Source organism: Ornithorhynchus anatinus, chromosome 12, assembly GCF_004115215.2.
Source record: "Ornithorhynchus anatinus isolate Pmale09 chromosome 12, mOrnAna1.pri.v4, whole genome shotgun sequence".
Taxonomy (NCBI): domain Eukaryota; kingdom Metazoa; phylum Chordata; class Mammalia; order Monotremata; family Ornithorhynchidae; genus Ornithorhynchus; species Ornithorhynchus anatinus.
Window position 1 is genome coordinate 37,355,138 of NC_041739.1, and position 19,498 is coordinate 37,374,635.

Here is a 19,498-nt window from a genome sequence, read left to right on the forward strand (position 1 = left end):
AGGAAATTTAAAATAAAGAAAAGGTGTCCATGTCATGTTAAAAATTGAGATTTTAATCTCCCAGAAGTCAGGAAATTCAGAAATAAGGTTCCCACAGAAATGTACCCCTTGCACTGGTAACAAAGAATCCTTTATTATACGTCTGGAACATTAGATCCTGCCCCAAGTTTATTCCACCCATGTGGAGAATGCTGGTTTTCTCCCCCAGAATGCCGTCTTTAGTTTGACAGGCCTCCTCCTAGCTACTTCGTATGACAGAGATGCATTTGGGGATTGAGGTTTAACCTGAACCACTGCCCATGACTTGGATGCGGTATTTTACCTTTTAAATTAGATACAACTCCTGCCCGTAAATAGTTTATGCTGTGAGAAATTGGAACACTCTTTGTTTGCAAAGTATTTGGAGAAGCCTTGCAAAGTGTCTGAGAAGCAGCATGGCGTAGTGGATAGAGCACGGGCCTGAGAGTCGGAAGGTCCTGGGTTCCAATCCCGACTCCTCCACTTGCCTGCTGGGTGACCTTGGGAAAGTCACTTCACTTCTCTGTCATTCAGTCGTATTTATTGAGCACTTACTATGTGCAAAGCACTGTACTGTGCACTTGGGAGAGTACAGTATAACTACAAACAGACAAATTCCTGCCCACAGCAAGCTCACAGTCTGCCTCAGTTACCTCATCTGTAAAGTGGGGATTGGGAATGTGAGCTCCATGTGGGACGGGGACTGTTTCCAACCCGATTTGCTTGTATCCACCTTAATGTGGTGCCTAGCACTTAGTAAGTGCGTAATAAGTGCCACAATTACTAAAAATCTAAGAAGTCAGTGCAATAGGACTGATAATGGACTATGGAAACTTTCATAAGATCTTCAAATCTTTCCTGGGACATCAACCTGTTCACTTTCAGGAGCTCAGCACACAGCACCACCGAATGTTCATTACATTCAAAGGCGAGTTAAGCACTTCTTCCAGGCTGCCCGTGAAATGCTGCACAAGCGAAATACCCATTTTGCATCTAAGAATGAGTAAATCGCAGAGTCACTTTCCAGATTTGGATTACCAGTAGCAAATTGAACAGGCTCTGTATGTTTTATCGACGACAATGCTTCGAATCTGGAAGTGGGGAGACAGGGGAATTGTAATGGGTGGTAGAGTTACCCCTGGAAACAGGAGGGGAGATGTGAGCTCTGAAAAGTCCAAATCGTAGAAAGAGGGGCCAGGGCAGAGTTTAATATGCCTTTTAGAGCTCCCTTTTAGGCCTCTGCTAGCTGGCTTCTGGCAAATCAGACAGTCAGTTGTATTTATTGAGCGCTTAATGCGGGCAGAGTACTGTAGTCAGCGCTTAGGAGGCTACAATATAATATAAGACACATTCCCAAATGCATCAGGTCCTGAAGAGGACAGATCCACAGTGCACTGCTCATGGGCAGAAGTCCACAGGTCCCTTCTGGGACAGCCGGGCCAACATGCCCCTGACTTGCCCAAGTCAGGCTGGACCTGGCTGGATGGCAATCAGGCAAAAGTCCAACACATTGCAAGCTTCATGGCGCAATGAATGTCCTTTCTGAGAGTGTGACTACTCAGTGTATAATAATAATTGTGGCATTTGTTAAGTACTCACTGTGTGCCAAACGCTGTACAGAGCGCTGAGGTAGATAAAAGATAATTAGGTCCCATATGGGGACCTGCTCAATTTAGGAGAATACAGAACACAAATACGAAAAGGAAAGTGTGACTTCCAGAATTTGAAGTGGTTGAAACCCTCCCTACTTTATAGTTTGCCCTGAGTGGAATTGCGTACAAGCATTGGGAAGAAAATTGTGCCTTTTATTTTTTTCTCCCTAAATATCATTCCAGTGATAATGAAAACTACATGGAATATGCACTCGTACAGGGCAAATATGACTCACTTTTTCACTGCTTCTCTCACCTCAGATGGACTTCTGCCAATGATAAAATTGGATATGATGCACACTATACACTCACTGGCAAAACTTGCTATCATTACATCATAATCAGATATGACCATTTTCTTTCACATCGTTATCATCGGAATGTCGTTTGTGTATAGCGGGCGAAAAGGATGGTTGAGCTGAGGGGACAAGATCGAGGCTGCAGTCAGGTATGTCCAATCCAAAGTCTGAATCACCTCCAGGAGAAGCTCTTATTCATTTTTCCGATGGAGTGACCTCTCAAGGCATTTTCCTTAATGACTTAATTTACCATTCAGTGTTGCCTGAGACACTTGGGCATAAAGGATACCAATAACAGATGCTTCTCAGTCCTACCTTATCTTTACCAGCAAAGGACAGCATTTGGAATTTCTTTACTGATAAAGTCTGATGATCTAATCCATTAACTGGCACTTGGTCTGGGGTGTAATAGCGAGAGCCTGTGGCTTGTTGCCTACGAAAATGCATGATAGAAAACTCTCACATTTAGCTTCAGAGCATTAGAAGAGTTCCAGGCCAACCACCTTCTGATTTGCTGTGTTTTTTATTGGTTAAAATTCACACAAATCTTGGACTATCTGAGTTCCTGTAAGATGTTTGCCAATTTTCCAAGTTTACTGCCCTCACTGTTCATGATGAGCAGATGAGATCCTACTTAATGAATGCATCAGTCCAATTTTTGTTTACTCAGGCAGTATAGACAAACCACTTCAGAGTTCGCTGTGAAGGTCGGTTTGCTCTTGAAATTCCTTGCACAATATCTAATGGTGTGCAATCAGTGGTGAAGTCACCATTACATAATCTTTAAAGGCCTACGAAAGAGGTGCTCACAGTACTTATTCCACAGTAATAAGGTCCATCTTGAAGAACAAAACAGTCTTTCTACCAATTACTGGAGGCCAGTCAACATCCATAGTCCCAGCTTGGGCTACCTATCAATCAGTAGGTTTACTGAGCTCCTGCTATGTGCAGAGGACTATACGGAGTGCTTGGGAGAGTGCAATAGGAATGAGTTAACATAATTCTTGCCCTTAAGGAGCTTAGAATTGGATAGGGAAGACAGACATCAAAGTAAATTAGGAGGAAGCAATAAAGTATAAAGATACATATGTTACTGCTATGGGAGGGAAGGCGAAGGGATTAAGGATGAGTAATAATAATAATTGTGGTATTTGTTAAGCATTTGCTGTGTGCTAGGTACGGTACTAAGCGCTGGGGTGGATACAAGCACATCAGATTGGACAAAGTCCCTGTTCCACGTGGGGCTCATAGTCTCAATCCCCATTTTAAAGAAGCACAGAGAAGTGAAGTGACTTTCCCCAAGTCACACAGCAGACAAGTGGCAGGGTCAGGATTAGAACCCATGACATTCTAACTCCCAGGCCTGTGCTCTATCCACTCCGCCATGCTGCTGAAGTAGCAGTTGTGGCAGGATATAGGATTGGGAGATGAGAAGACAGAAAGGCCTCCTGGAGACGTTGTGATTTCAGAAGGTCTGTGAAAATGAGAACGGATTTGAAGGGGTGGGAGTTCCAGGAGGAAGGGAGGGCATGAGCCAGAAATCGGCAATGAGAGAATCAAAAAAGAGGAAGAAAAATTAGGATGGCTTGAAAGGAGTGAGCCAGGAAAGCTGGGGTCTAGTGGGAGAGGAGCAGGATAGAGAGGACAGAGCAGATTAAGTGCCCAGCTCAGCACTCGTCATCTCCAACTAGTTAGTGACTTTTTTCTACCATTAGGGTCAATACAAGGGGGTGAGGTGGGGAATTCTGGTCCCAAATTAAGCCAGTCACAGGAAGTCTCACATCTCCCAACCTTAGACTGTAAGCCCGTCAATGGGCAGGGATTGTTTCTATATGTTGCCGAATTGTACATTCCAAGCGCTCAATACAGTGCTCTGCACATAGTAAGCGCTCAATAAATACTATTGAATGAACCTACCCCAAATTGGGTGGGTTCCTATTGGATTAAAAGTCTACCAGGCCTAGCTCCCGGGTTTCAGTTGCTGCAGTTTAAAAGGATAGCAGTGATGAACCAAGCCCCAGCCTTTAGAGAGAGCAGAAAGCATAGCTAGGTAATGTCATTAAATCATTCACGGAGTGCGAAGCTGAACTTGGCACTTGGAAAAGTTAAAGAGAAGCACCAGATACATTCCTCGACCAGAAGGTGTGCGATTCAGATTTGTGAGCCTGAAACCGAGACCTCCTCGCTTGAGGATCCCCAGTTGAGAAGCAGTTGAAACCCTCTTCCAATCAATCATTAATAAAATAGTAATAAATAATAATGGTATTTATTATGTGCTTATTATGTGCCAGGTATTATTTTCAGCACTGGTGTAGATACATGCTAATCAGTTTGGACACAGTCCCTGTTCCACATGGGGCTCACAGTCTTAATCCTCATCTTACAGATGAGGTAACTGAGGCACAGAGAAGTTAAGTGACTTGCCCGACATCACACCGCAGACGAACGGCAGAGGTGGGATTAGAACCCAGGTTCTCCGAAGAAATAAAGGAGATATGGAATCTGGCCGGGATTTGAAAGGGAACGCAGCGTAGGTCTTTTGAAAAGCTGCAAAGCCCGCGGTGACCATAGTTGAGAGAGGATTTCCAAGCACAGTGATTGCCAGCAGATGATACTTTACTCAAGCAAATATCTACTTAAAGATTGAAATACAGAAGGGAAAATCTAAAATGGGAAACCACAACCAGAGAACTAGAGATTGATTAAATGAGAATGAGAGAGATTCACCACATGTCTTCGGGGAAGGCATAGAGAAGGAAACCCAAGTTCACTGCCCACAGCCCAAGTCCAGGGGTAGGAGAATAGATCTCCACAGAGGTGTTTAGCAAGAGAGATCTGGGTGCTTAACCCTACCCAGATCAATAGTGATAATGATGGTATTTGTTAAGCACTTACTATGTGGCAAACACTGTTCTAAGTACTGGGGTAGATACACGCTAATCAGGTTGGACACAGTCCCTGTCCCACATGGGGCTCACAGTCTTAATCCCCATTTTACAGATGAGGTAACTGAGACCCAGTGAAGTGACTTGCCCAAGGTCACTCAGTAATCAAGTGGCAGATCTGGGATTAGAATCCGGGTCCTTCGGACTCCCAGGCCCACACTCTAATTCCTGTGAAGTTCATTCATTCAATCGTAATTATTGAGCGCTTATTGTGTGCATAAGCACTGTACTAAGCACTTGGAAAGTACAGTTCAGCAATAAAGAGAGACAGTCCATGCCCACAATGGGCTCACAGTCTAGAAGGGAGAGACAGACATCAAAATAAGTAAACAGGCAACAGTAGCATCAATATAAATAAATAGAATTATAGATATATATGTATATATACACACATCAAAATAAGTAGATAGGCATTAATGTAAATAAATAGAATTGTAGATATGTACATATATACACAAGTGCTGTGGGGTGGGGGGTAGAGCAAAGGGAGGGAGTCGGGGCGATGGGGAAGGGAGGGGAGCTGAGGAAAAGTGAGGCTGAGTCCGGGAAGGCCTCTTGGAGGAGGAGTGACTGCAGTAGGGCTGTGAAGGGGAGAGGAGTGATTGGCGGATTTGAGGAAAGAGGGCATTTCAGGCCAGAAATAGGACGCGGGCCAGTGGTTGACAGCGGGGCAGGCGATATCGAGGCACAGTGAGAAGGTTAGAGGCACCAGAGGAGCAGAGTGTACGGGCTGGGTTATAGACGGAGAGAAGGGAGGTGAGGTAAGAAGGGGCAAGATTTTGGAGAGCTTTGAAGCCAATAATGAGGAGTTTTTGTTTGAGGTGTGAGGAGGTGTGAGTAACCAGCTCCTTTACTTATCAGGAAATGTAGTTTCACCTTTCTTTCCCTGCAATTCCCTTGACCACCTCCAAAAGGAGATGCAACTGGATGTTTTAAAATGCCACACCGCTCCAGCCAAAGAAGCAGTGCTGCCTAGTAGAAAGAGAGCAGTCCTGAGAGTCAGAGGACTTTGGTTCTAATCCCCACTCTCTCTCTTACTTATTGTGTGACCTTAGGCAAGTCACTGGCCTCAGTTTCCTCTTCTGTAAAATGGGGATTTCAAAACCTGTTCTCCCTCTCTTAGACTGTGAGCCCTATTTGGGAAAGGAGCTGTTTGACCTGGTCAAGAAATCAAGCCACACCACTCTCACTGCAGAAATATTTAGTGTCACCAAACAGCTAGGACGTGGTAGATAATCTCCCTCAGGTACCTCCGCAAGACCTCACAGTTTGTCCTCAAATGTGAATTCTGATTTTTCATTAAGTATCTTGGCACATTATTTGGGGGGTTTTCTGGTAGCTGATTTTACCATTTTAAAAAGTTATTTAGTGCAATATAACATGGGGAAAGAGTATGGATCTGGGAGTCAGAGGATACGGGTTCTAATCCCAGCTGGGCCACATGTCTGTGGTGTGACCTTAGGCAAGTCTCTTGACTTTTCTGTGCCTCAGTTACCTCATCAGTAAAATGGGAATTAAAAGTGTGAGCCCCATGTGGGACAGGGACTGTGTCCAACCCGATTACCTTGTAACTATCCCAGCATTTAGAACAGTGCTTGTAACCATAGTAAGTGCTTAACAAATACCACGATTGTCATTATTATTATTAAAATTTAGTGATCCTAACCTCTTTTTCTCTCTTTCATTGCCTTTTCTTCATTTGTTGGCATTCTGCTAGTTCCTGCAATTTGAGTAAAGTTATTTTTGTATTTACTTTTTTTTTTTTTGCATTGTAGAATAGTCTTCCCCATTTGGTCTTTTTTAGCTAGGAACATTTTTATCAACTTGTAGAAATATTAATCTTTAGTTATGTAGGATGTGTGCCCATCTTAATCTTTCTCTTGAATTTCACTCTGTAATTGCACAAACAGAATCACAATATTATTTATATTAATGGGTCTCATGCCTCTGAGTACCACTTTTTTTCCCTCCAATGTAGTTTGCTTCTGTGGTTCATCCAAAACATTTCCCAATGAAATGAAATATTTCTTCATTTCTTCATCCCCCTAGTTTGCAGATGAATTTAGGATATCCTTCCTGCTTTAACCTTATATTTAGCTTATATTTTAGGGGAATCTTGGTGTCAGTGGTTGCATTCCCATACTGGGTTAGTTCTGTTAGTTTAAACAGAAGACAGTCTCATGCAGCATGGGCCTGGGAGTCAGAGGACCTGAGTTCTAATCCCAACTTTGCCTTGAATCTGCTGGATGACCTTGGGCAAGTCAGCTCACTCTCTGTGCCTCAGTTACCACATGTGTAAAATGGCAATCAAGTTCTACTCCCTCCTACTTAGACTGTGAGCCCCATGTGGGACAGGGACTGGGTCTGACCTGATTAACCTGCATCTGTCCCAGCCCTTAGAACAGAGTTTGGCATATAGTAACCGCTTGACAAGTACCATAATTACTATTATTATTATTATAGGACATATTTAAGAATGGTGCATTTCTCTTGACTACTTCCCATACCATAATTACTACTATTATTATAGGACATATTTAAGAATGGTGCATTTCTCTTGACTACTTCCCACTTGGGTTGTATGAGAAACCTTCATTATCATCCACCACAAGCATTTTTGGCACTTGTTTGAGTGTGCCAGGCATGCTATAATGCAAGTTGAATAGTTGGATATTAAGCCCAAGTTTTAGGCTCCAATAAAGGAAAAACTCAGCAAAAGCAAGTAAGGATAATTATTAAACATGAAATCAGTTCATGAGAAGACCTAAGCAGTGACCAGGCATGAGACTTTAAACTAAGTTAAGGACAAACAAGAATGGATAATTCTTTATTTTGGGGCCTGGGTCATCTTAGTTGGAGAAGCAATTGCAGTAAACTTCCCTCCTGGATTGGAGCAGGGCTTTACTATGGTCTCCCAAAATACAGCTAGTTCTTGGGCTTGGAACAAGGATCACTCTCCAAACATCCTCACCTGACCTGGAGCCGATATTGAGTTGATCAGATTCTTCATTCTTTCTGCCTGCCACCTCTTTGCTCCAGGGGACGATCCCCAAGTTTTGGGAACTGACTCGAATTTGACAGGAGACGTCATTAGTGGCGAAGAGATGACAGACTGTAATCTCCTTGTGAGCAGCGAACATGTCTACCAACGCTGCTATATTGTACTCTCCTTAGACCGTAGTTACTGTGCTATTCAAACACTAAGCACTCAATAGATATGATTGACTGGTTATAGATCAACACAGCCTTATAATTGAGTGTCCAATTGGAAGCCCTTGAATGACCTCCCTGCCTATTTATGAACTCACTAAGTTTAACCATGGTAAAGCATCTCTCCATATAAAATCATTTTGCCTGTAATAGAACTCCCCCCTAGATAGCCCCTGGTAAGTTGCCTAAATACTTGGGTACCAGGTAAACAACTATTAATATCAACAAGCCTGATTCTTCTAACTTTGAAGGATGTTAGTGGGGTTGGATAAAGCAAAATTCTCATAAGATAACAAGTTCACTACCTTCATTTCAGGAACTCTAATCAAATGTCACCACTGGGGAGGACTTTAAGGAGGAACCTCCTTCTCAACCTCCAGTCCCACACTTTTCTCCACTACTCACCTTCTCCCTCCTGTCCCCCCCGACACACACACACACTTTTCTTTCCTGGATTGACTCTGGGAGGCATTGATTCTGGGTGCCAACTTGGGGCTCTTTATGGGTTGGAAATGTTTAAAGTGTGAGGTTGGTTACTCTCCCTCCCTCCCATGTCAAATCAGTCCAAAGTTCTCTGTTAGCAGAGATAATTAGATGGAATATTAGCTAGTATTCTCTCACTAGGTGCCGAAAAAGGGTCTTGAGCAAATAAATATCAGCACAGATTCAGTAGCCCTGGCCTTGTGCCAGGGTCCACATCTCCCTTCTTGAAAACTAGCTATCTTTGTTGATTCATTCACTCAGTCATATTTATTGAGTGCTTACTGTGTGCAGAGCACTGTACTAAGCACTTGGAAAGTACAATTCGGCAAAGAATAGAGACAATCCCTAACAACGTTCTCCCAGTCTAGAAAGGGGGGATCTTCACTTGTAGCCTGGACCAGTGGGAAGAGCACAGGCCAGTGAGTCAGGTTCTCATCCTGGCTCTACCGCTTGCCTGTAGTGTGACCTTGGGCAAGTCATTTAACATGTCCAGGTCCCAGTTGCCTCATCTGTAAAATGGGTTTTAAGGAATTGTTCTCCTTCCCTTTAGTATTGTGAGCCCCATGTGGGCTAGGGACTCTGTCAAACCTGATTGTTATGTTTCCCTAGCTTCTATTAACAGTGCTTGGGCCATATATATTAAGCACTCAAAAAAAGTCACAAATACTGTTGTTATTGGAGTACAGTGGTAAGATGTTTAAGCACCCTGTCCCAGTCGATCAATCATTGGTATTTATTGAATGTGTTCTATATGCAGAGCACTGTACTAAATTCTTGGGAGCGTACAATACAATAGAGTCAGGAGACGCATCCCCTTCTCAGACATTAAAATGAATTACAGATATGTACATAAGTGCTGTGGGGCTGAATAAAGGGTACAAATCCTAATGCAAGAGGGACACACTGGGAGAGGAAGTAGGGGAAATGAAAGCTTGGTTGGGGGAAGATTTCTGGAGATGTGATTTTAAAAAGGCGTTGAGTGTGGAGACAGTGGTGAACTCTTGTCTGTGAAGAGTGAGGGAGTTACAGGCCAGAGGGAGGAAATGGACAAGGAGTCAAGGGCAAGATAGAGGAAATCGAGATACAGTGAGTAGGTTGGCATTAGAGGAGTGAACTTTATCGACTGGGTTGTAGTAGGAAATGATTGAGGGTGAGGTAGGAGGGGATGGGCCGATTAAGTGCTTCAGAGCTTCAAAGTCAAGCGCTTCATATAGTGCTAAGTATTTAATTCAGTGTTTTGCACACAGTAAATGCTCAATAAATAATGAATGAAATGAAAGGGTAAAGAGTTTCCGTTTGATGTGGAGCTGGATGGACAGCTACTGGTGGTTCTTGAGGAGTGGGGAGATGAGGACTGAACTTTGTAAAAAGAAAAAAAAAATGTTCTGGGCAACAAAGTGAAGTATGGACTGGAGTGGGGAGAGGCAGGAGGCAAGGAGGTCAGCAAGGAGTCACTGGATGTGATAATTGCTTGGATCAATATAGTACTAGTTTGGATGGAACAAGGTGGATTTTAGTGATTTTATTAAGGTAGAATCGACAGGATTTGGTGACAGGTTGAACACATTAGTCAAACGAGAAAGCTGAGTTGATGATAATGCCAAGGTTATGGGCTTATGAGATGGGGAGGATAGTGTAGACAGTTATGGTAAAGTACAAAAGTGAGGAGTTTTGTTTTGGACATGTTTAGTTTGAGTTGTTGGCAGGGCATCCAAGTACAGATGTCCTGAAGGCCAGGAGAGATGAAAGACTGCAGAGAAAGAGAGAGGGGTTCTAGAGGTAGATTAGGGAATCATCTGCATAGATATGGAAATTGAAGCCATGGGCATGAATGAGTTCTCCAAAGGAGTGTGAATAGATGGAGAATAGAACTGGAACCAGAACTGAACCTTGAAGGATTCCCCCATTTAGGGGCGGGAGGCAGAGGAGGAGCCCGCAGAAGATAGTGAGAATGAGCAGCCAGAGAGGTAAGAGGAGAACCAGGAGAGGACAGTGTCTTTGAAGCCAGGGTTGGATAATGTTTCCAGCAGAAGGAGGTGGTCTACAGTGATAATGACAGCTGAGAGATCGAGAAGGATTAGGATGGAGTAGAGGCCGTTGGATTTGGGAAGAAGGACTTTTAAGAGGGCAGTTACCATGGGTTGAAGAGGGTGGAAACCGGATTGGAGGGAATCAATGAGAGGAGAGGAAGTGGAGGTTACAGGTGTAGGCAACTCGCTTTAGGAATTTGGAGAGGGTTAGTAGGATGGAGATGGAGCAGTAAGTGGAGGAAGCCATGGGATTAAGAAGGTTTTTGTTTATTTTGGGGGGTTTTTAAGGCTAGGGGATACATGTGCATCCTCTGTCCTAGAAGATGTACATATCTACATCCTCTAGTCTGTAAACTCATTGTGGGCGGGGAATGTGTCCATTTGTTGATGCATTGTACTCTCCCAAGGACTTAGTACAGTGCTCTGAAGTGTACATTGAATGAATGAATGTGCATGTTTGAAATTAGTGGGGTTAAATCCATTGGAAAATGAATGGTTGAAGTTGGTGTCAGGGAGAGGAGAAGAAGCAGCATAATCTAATGGTAAGAGCTAGGGCCTGGAAGTCAGAGAAGCTGGGTCCTAAAATGCCAGCTCTGCCAATTGCTTGCTATGTGACCTTGGGCAAATCACCTAACTTATCTGTGCCTCAGTTCTCCTGTTCTCCCTCCTACTTAGACTGTGAGCCCTATGTTGGGACAGGGACTGTGTCCAACCTAATTAACTTGTATTTAACCCAGTACTTAGAACAGTGTTAGACAAATACCATTAAAAGGAGTGGGGGCAAATATTTTGATAGGATACAAAGGGATGGAGTTAAAGGCACAGGTAGAGGGGGTGGATTTTGAGAGGAAACAGGAGATCTCTTCTTGAGATACTGCTGGGTAAAATGGGACAGCTGAAGAGGAGAAAGAGATTAGAGGGGCAAGGGTGATTTAGGGATATCACTCTTGATGGTTTAAATTTTATCAATAAAATACACGGCCCAGATCATTGCAGGGAAAAAATTGAGGGAGGCAGGGAGGACAGCAGGTTCAAGGAGGGAGTTAAATGTCTGAAACCGCTGGCATGGGCAATAGATGGGGGAGTCGATAAGAATGGAGTGTTGTTGCCAGGTGGAGTAGAGGGTAGACTTAAAGCAGGCGAGGATTTCTAGACTGTGAGCCCGTTGTGGGCAGGGATTGTCTCTATTTGTTGCTGAATTGTACTTCCCAAGTGCTTAGTACTGTACTACGCACAGAGTAGGTGCTCAATAAATACGATTGAGTGAATGAAATGAAATTGAGGTGGATGATATCGGCCTGGTGTCTGGATTTCTGCCAGCAGTATTTTGCAACTCAAGCACAAGAGAGGAGGAAGCATATTGTGGAAGTGATCTGGGCTTGCTCCTCATTGGTGCAAGACTGGAGGAGTGACAGAGGAGTGAGGGAATCAAAGTCAGCAGAGAAGGAGGTATTGGGAGTGTTGATTTGTGCATCTGTAGATGATAGTTTGGGTATGAAAACCAAATGGGCATGATGTCCTTAGAAAATTGGTTGCAGGGGATGTAGATCAAAAGATCTGAGATCTCTGTTGGGGGAGGACAGATTTACGTGGGGGGAAGTGTATGGCATATAAGGCAGGTCAGAAGGTTGTGATTGGATAGAGGAATTTCAGAGCTGGTCAGGGTAGAGAAGATTCATTGACTAGAGATGATGAGATCGAGTGTCTGTCCAAGTTGGTGAGTGGGTGAAGTGGGGTGGAGCAGGAGGTCAGTGGAATTGAAGAGCGATAGAAGGCGGGCTGCAGAAGGGTCATCGGGAACATCTACATGGACACTGAAGTCCCCAGAGATCAGTGTAGGGAGGGAGAAAGAGAGAAGGACTGTGAGAGATGGATCAAAAGCCTTCAGAAAGTTGCAAGAGGAGCCAGGGAGTGGAGATGACTATGACTAGGAACTGGGATGGGTGGAAGAGGAAGATGATGTGGGCTTCAAAGGAAGGGAAAGAGGTATCAGAAAGAGTTGAATTGATGAATCCCTTCAATTGAGGGGCTAATTGAGCTCAGGAGTAATACACTGAACTTCTAAGGCACTCCACATGCTTCTGGTTCATGATTTCATTTACCGTTACATTATTTCTGAGAGATAGTACAGTGCTTTGCACACAGTAAGTGCTCAACAAATACAGTTGAATTGAATGATAGTAAAGTGACTGGTATTGTTAACATGAGGACGGGAACTGTGTGTAACCCAATTGCCTTGTATCTATCCTAGCAAATATCAGTTGTTATTATTATGAATAATTAAAATATTAAGAGCAATCTACGGTTTTTCCACCCCTAGTCATCTAAATATAACAAGTTCTTTATTTCTACCTGCCAGAACACATTCATCTAATCGCATTCGTTAAGCGCTCCTGTGTGCAGAGCACTGTACTCTGGTGTTGATATGGTGCTGATGAATTAGATTGGTTGTGTAATGTGATTTGAACAGGAAAATTGGTTGTACAAAGTAGGTTCCCCACCCTTATGCATTCAGTTCTTTAAAGAATTCAAAACATTTGGGAGAGAAATTATGTGTAACTTGCTTCAGGGCACCAGCCCATTTCTATTTTCTCTGTCCATATCTTTTAGAAAAAAGACTATCTATGTTTCTGCACACCCACGCCCAACCATCTGGGTACCAGGAAGGTTTTCTGAGACAAAACTAACTAAAATTGTCCAGTTCGTTTATTATGAAAAGATTTTCCCAACAATATGCATAAGCAGAAATATTTAGTCTGTGAATGTGTAAATAATCCAAAAGCCATAGCTACCTAGAAGTTCCCCAGAGATCTCCATTTATCCACAGTCTCTTTCTTCCTTCTCTCTCTACCTTATGACTTCCCCTTCCCCTGGGGTAGCTAGCAGTAAAGTATGTGTGCATTTCTCTGAGACCTCACTGTCTGATTTCTTTCTCCACCTGCTTCCCGGTAGCCTCACCGTGAGAATTAAGCATAATGTGGCCAAATATACATTTATGCCCCTTGAGGCATTCTAAAGATGGAGTTTTCTCAAGGTTCTCATGTCTTCCTCGCTAGCAGCGTGGCTCAGTGGAAAGAGCACGGGCTTGGGAGTCAGAGGTCATGAGTTCGAATCCCGGCTCTGCCACTTGTCAGCTGTGTGACTGTGGGCAAGTAACTTAACTTCTCTGTGCCTCAGTTACCTCATCTGTAAAATGGGGATTAACTGTGAGCCTCACGTGGGACAACCTGATTACCCTGTATCTACCCCAGCGCTTAGAACAGTGCTCGGAACATAGTAAGCGCTTAACAAATACCAACATCATTATCATTATTAGCCACCAATGGATGTTTTCTTCTAGGGACAATAGTTTAGAGACTGGACAGAAGTCCTGAAACCACTAGAATTTGACAATAGGCCTTGATGAGTTTGGTAGTAATTGTTTACTTTGTAGCATCATTTTCACATTATGAGAAGCTGCCTGTGCCAGTGCGCTTCAAAAGTCGTGCAACCAGTGATGGTGTGGAAGGGAAGCAGCGTGACCTGATGGGAAAAGCTTGGGTCTGAGAGTCAAAGGACCTAGATTCTAATTCTGACCATTTAACTACTGTGTGACTTTGGGCAAGCAACTTCGCTTCTCTGTACCTCAGTTTCTTCAACTATAAAATGGGAATTCAATACCTGTTCTCCCTCCTTCTTAGAATGGAGTCCCAAGTGGAACAGGGACTGTGTTTGACATAATTAACGTATCTCCTCTGGCATTTAGAACAGTGTTTGATACATAGTGAGCATCTAACAAACATCACAATTATTATTATTATGAGAGGAAGATAGACTAACCCCACAAAACTAGATAAGCTATTGCACAATTTTTTTCTTCCCAAACTTCTAGAGACAAGGAATCATACCTACTGACTCTATCATACTCACCGAGTACTCAGTATAGTGCTCTGCACCCAGCAAGCTCTCAGCAAATCCCATTGATTGATTGACTGTGGAAAATTTGAGCTTTCAGTTCTGCCAACCTCCTCAGTGAGTAGAATGCATTGACTCCTTAGGAAGTGCAGTTCTTCACATCTTCAAAGAATAGGATTCTTAAAGTTTGGTCTAATGCAGCGGGACCCCCTAGTTGTAGCCCAGTTTGGGAATTCCTAAGTCTCCTGCCACTAGACATTTCTTTCAAGGGATGTGGTGAGGAGATTTTCAAATATGTAAGTTTCTTTTCCTCCCAGTCAGTATTCTAACTTAGTCTGTTACTATGGTGAAAACCAGGATTACAAATGCAGTAAACCATATTAAGTTTTTTATAAGCACTGCTATTATCATTGTCATTATTAATATCATCATTATTAAAATTGTGAGCTCCATGTGGGCCAGGGAATGTGTCCGACCTTGTATTTACCCCAGGACTTAGTACAGTGTCTGGCACATAGTAAGTGCTTAACAAATACCCCAGTTGTTATTATTCTTCATAAATGCTGAGGGATTAAAAGCAGCCTCCTTGCGCCCAGGTTGTGTAAGAAAGGGATACATGATATGGCTCTTATTTTTTCATCACCATTCAAAAACACTTGCACAGTTGACTGTGTCCGTGATTAAAGTTTTGACATTTTTAAAGGGTCTTTGTTAGTTAATTGTGTGGTTTCTGGTCCTTAATAGGCTTTTTGTTTTTATCTGTTTTTCCTATTCATTACATACATTACATAGATATGTAATGAATAAGGAAAACAGATAAATCTACAAAGTTGATCTAAAAAAATCTGACTTTTTGCTATGTGTAGGCCTAATGAGTCACAGATGGAGAGATGCTGGCACATTACCATCTAATAACATTTTAAATTCATATTCCACCGTAAAACAAAAGCAAATTGTACACATCTGTTTTCCAACTTTATATAGGGTTTCTGGATTTGTGACGGGTGTGCTTAAACAACTATTGTTTGGGAAAGGAAAGGGGATGCAGAGAACCTTGAAATTACTCAGCACCTCCACCCCCAAACAGCCAAATAAATCACACAATCCATCAATAGTATTTAGTGCTTACTATGTGCAAAGCACTGTACTGAAAACACTTTGGAGAATACGAAATGATAGAGTGAGGGACATGTTCCCTGCCCACAAGGATCTTATGGTCTAAAGGGGGAGGGTATCAGACCTCACATATTCTTTCATTCATTCAATTGCATTTATTGAGTATTTATGGTGGTCCTGTTAACAGTGATGGGAAAGTGAGCGGGAGGACAGGATTTGAGTGGGAAAATAAGAAGTTCAGTTTTAGCAATATTAAGTTTGAGGTGATGGGAGGACATCCAAGTAGAGACGTCTTGAAGGCAGGAGGAAATGCAAGACTGCAGAGCGGGAGAGAGATCAGGGCTAGAGATGTAGATTTGGGTGTCATCAGCATAGAGGTAGGTGGTAGTTAAAGCCGTGTGTGCGAATGAGTTTTCCAAGGGAGTGGGCGTAGATGAGCATAGAAGGGGACCCAGAACTCAGCCTTGAGGGACCCTCCCACAATTAGGGGATGAGAGGCAGAGGAGGAGCCCACGAAAGAGACAGAATGAGGGGACAGAGAGATAGGAGGAGAACCAGGAGAAGACAATGCCAGTAAAGCAGAGGTTGGAGAATGCTTTTAGGAGAAGGGGGTGGTCGACTTGCCAAGGCAGCTGAGAGGTTAAGGAGGATTAGGATGGAGTGGAGGCCATTGGAAAGGAATGGTGGGAAGGAGATGGGGTGACAACTGGAGGGAGCCGGGGGGTCAAAGGAGGGCTTTTTCAGGATAGGAGAGTTACGAGCATGTTTAAAAGCAGTGAGAAAGAAGTCATTGGAGAGTGGATGCTTGAAGATGGCAGTTAGGGAGGGAAAAAAGGAGGGGCCAGCTGTTTTGATGATGCCAGATGCACAGGTAGAAGGTGTGGATTTTGAAAGAAGACAGGATATTTCCCCTAGAGATAGTGCTGGGCAAGATGGGAGAGTTGAAGAAGGGGCAGGAGAAGGGAGGGCCTGGATAGGGGTAGGGGAGATTTTTGGGAGATCACACATGATACTGTCAATTTTGTTGAAGCTTGTTGGGGGCAAGGGATGGGGGGTGGGGTGGGGGACAGAGGCCCTGAGAAGGAAGTTAAATATCTGGAACATCTCTTGTGGACAATGGGCAAGGGTGCCAATAAGGGTGAAAAAATAGTTTGGCCAGGCAGAGGAGAGAGCAGAGTTAAAGCATGCAAGGATAAACATGAAGTGGATGAAATCGGCTTTACGTTTAGATTTCCACCCAGCAGTGCTCTGCAGCTCGGGCACAGGAACGAAAGAAGTGGACTGTGCAGGTGATCCAGGACTGTGGGTTAATGGAACGAGATCGACGAAGGGATAGGGGAGAGAGTGAGTTGAGTTCAGTAGAGGGGGAGTTGAGTTCAGTAGAGAGGGAGAGAAGCTGGTAAGCTTTATGACAAAGGCCCCTTTTCTTCAGTTCTAGCACAAGGGCAGCTATGCAGATGTGATTCAAAGGGACCGTGGTAGAAAAGAGCTGAAGTTATCTTTTAAAAGCCCCCCAAGCACCCTGATGACTTCTTAAAAAGGAAGAGTAAATTAGTCATAAAAAAATATGAAATTTGAATGACATTTGAATGAAATGTAATGAAGTTTACATCTTGTTAACGCTTTCAGCCTCTTCTGGCCTAGAAGTGTCCTTGGAACAGAATTCTATGGGGATTATTTTGCATTACAATTGTTATTACTAGGTATTAATGTGTTGGTCAACTGCACTGTAGAAAGAGAACACTTTCCTACTGAATGGCTCCAATTATACAATTCTAACCCAAGGACAGCACTGGAAAGGTGGTAAAACAAGGATAAAATTCCTCTCTCAGATCGTTCCAGCTAATCTCCTCTTTTGCTCTCCTAAAAGGGAAGGGTTTGTACCCCAATCTTTCAACATGGAACTGATTAATTTCCAGGATTCTGAGTGCTGAAAGAACATTTGTACAAGGTTGCTAGTGGGGAATGCTCTTCATTGTGGTCAACCAGCTTTAGAATAATGCATTTTCAGATTAATGAACACAAATCCATGGTCCACTGAGTTTTGTCAAAGCAGGAATTTACGATAGTATGAATGTAATTCTCAGTGTCATGGAATTATGGCCACATTTTCATCAGTGCATATTTAGGGTGTTCTGGAGGTAGAAAGCCTAGATTTTGTGAGCTGCACATCATCGTGTGATATCTGAGAGAGGAATTTTGATTTGAGGATAGCAAAACTGAATAGGTCTAGATTGCTGGCTCTTCCCACATGACATAGAGCGTTGCAGAAATCACTCTGTGTTTCGATCCGTGAATATTTGGTGTATGTAATGTATGTTGTTTGTCATATGGTAAACAGACTAGAACCAGCTAAATGTTTTCAGTCCAAATTCCACAGCGATCCACAGGGACTGTTTTGCATATCGGATACCAGAAATGGATTCAAGAAGAATGGAATATTTTTTTTGCCACAAATAACCGACCATCAGCCTGATGACCTATCAGGTGGCCATTATGTAAAGGTCTTCTGAACATTCTATCCTCTTTAAGGACAACCCACTCGATCAGCCACGCGGGCTCAGGTCTGTTTCCCATATGACGAACAAAGCTGCCTCACGGCGGTCGACCACTTGAATGCACTGCTCGTTCTGTTTGTCTCCCAGTGAAATGTCCGTGTGACGTTTTGTGTCGTGTTGTTTTGGTACCATGCCGTGTCCATAGGGTCTGCCAGGCTTCCCTACAGTTGCCGCTCTGCACAGTAATCAGATCCTCACCGTCAAGGTTTGTGGCTGAAATTGTTTGCCTGCTCAGTCAGACCCCCGGTCAGCATTCAAGTGTGCCCTAATGGCCTTTCGCAGCCGAATGAACCAGGCACTTCAAAGCTCATGCGTATTTAAGGATATTGGGCCCATGCCACTGATTTCCCAGACAAAGGTGTACCCTGAAGCACATTCAACCTTGGGATATCCGGTTACATCAACTACCGAGTGGGAATACACCAATTAAATTCTCTGGGAAACTGCCATGTCTTGGCTTGCTTGCAAAAAAAGAGCTGTGGATTTTCAGGGAATTGGACATTCAAAATATGCCCTGGCTTCCAGGGGCATTAAAAGGCCTTTAAGTTCATGCCACCTTCTGCTGATTGGGAAGTCTGACTGAAAGTTGAACTGGTATTTTTGTCTCTGGAATCTCTACCCTGAGGAGCAGCTTCGAAGCCTAACCAGCTTTCCGAGGCCCCGAGATGACTCCAAATTAGGAACTACAAAATCTAACCACAGTGATGGGTTGAAAAAAATTTCAGTCGTATCGTTCGCCTTTCTGATTTTATAGATCTGGACAAAAAGGTGGAGATTCCGGAGACAGATATAAACACTGGTTTTATTATAAATCTAATCTGTATATCTTTATTTCTTTCTTGGGACCTTCTGATGTCTATTCTTCAACTCTCTCATCTCTGAACTTCAACCTTTGACCTCACCTGCCTGATCAGATGGTGTTTCCTAAAATCAATCATGGGTTTCTCTCTGCTGATCAGCAGCTCATTAAACGCCGCCTCATTAAGGTAGTGCTTACTCTCTCACTGAAGTCTGGTTCCTCTTTTCATTTGGGATTGCTCTGGGTGCTGGTCTTGCTGTCAAGACTGACTTCTTGTAACGGGGTAACTCATTTGAAAACATCCCCACGATTTAGAGTTTTTACAGCGCTGCAGTCGTGAAAGATACAGGTAAAATGCTTTTCACCCCCCAAAAGCGTGTCTGATCAATAATGAGTCCCGAGAAGCATTTCCCCAGTGACGTACGTGGACCTGGGAGCCAGGGAACCTGGGTTCTAATCCCTGTTCTGCCACTTGCCTGCTGTGTGACCTTGGG

At 43.4% G+C, this 19,498-nt stretch overlaps 1 protein-coding gene across 1 annotated transcript in view; it reads left to right on the forward strand.

Annotated features, from left to right (window-relative positions):
- Positions 1-19,498, forward strand: part of COL25A1 (collagen type XXV alpha 1 chain) — a 550,081-nt gene that overhangs the window by 391,721 nt on the left and 138,862 nt on the right. The window contains 1 exon segment of the mRNA XM_039913724.1: positions 18,351-18,410. Within this exon segment, the coding sequence (XP_039769658.1) occupies positions 18,351-18,410 (60 nt within the window).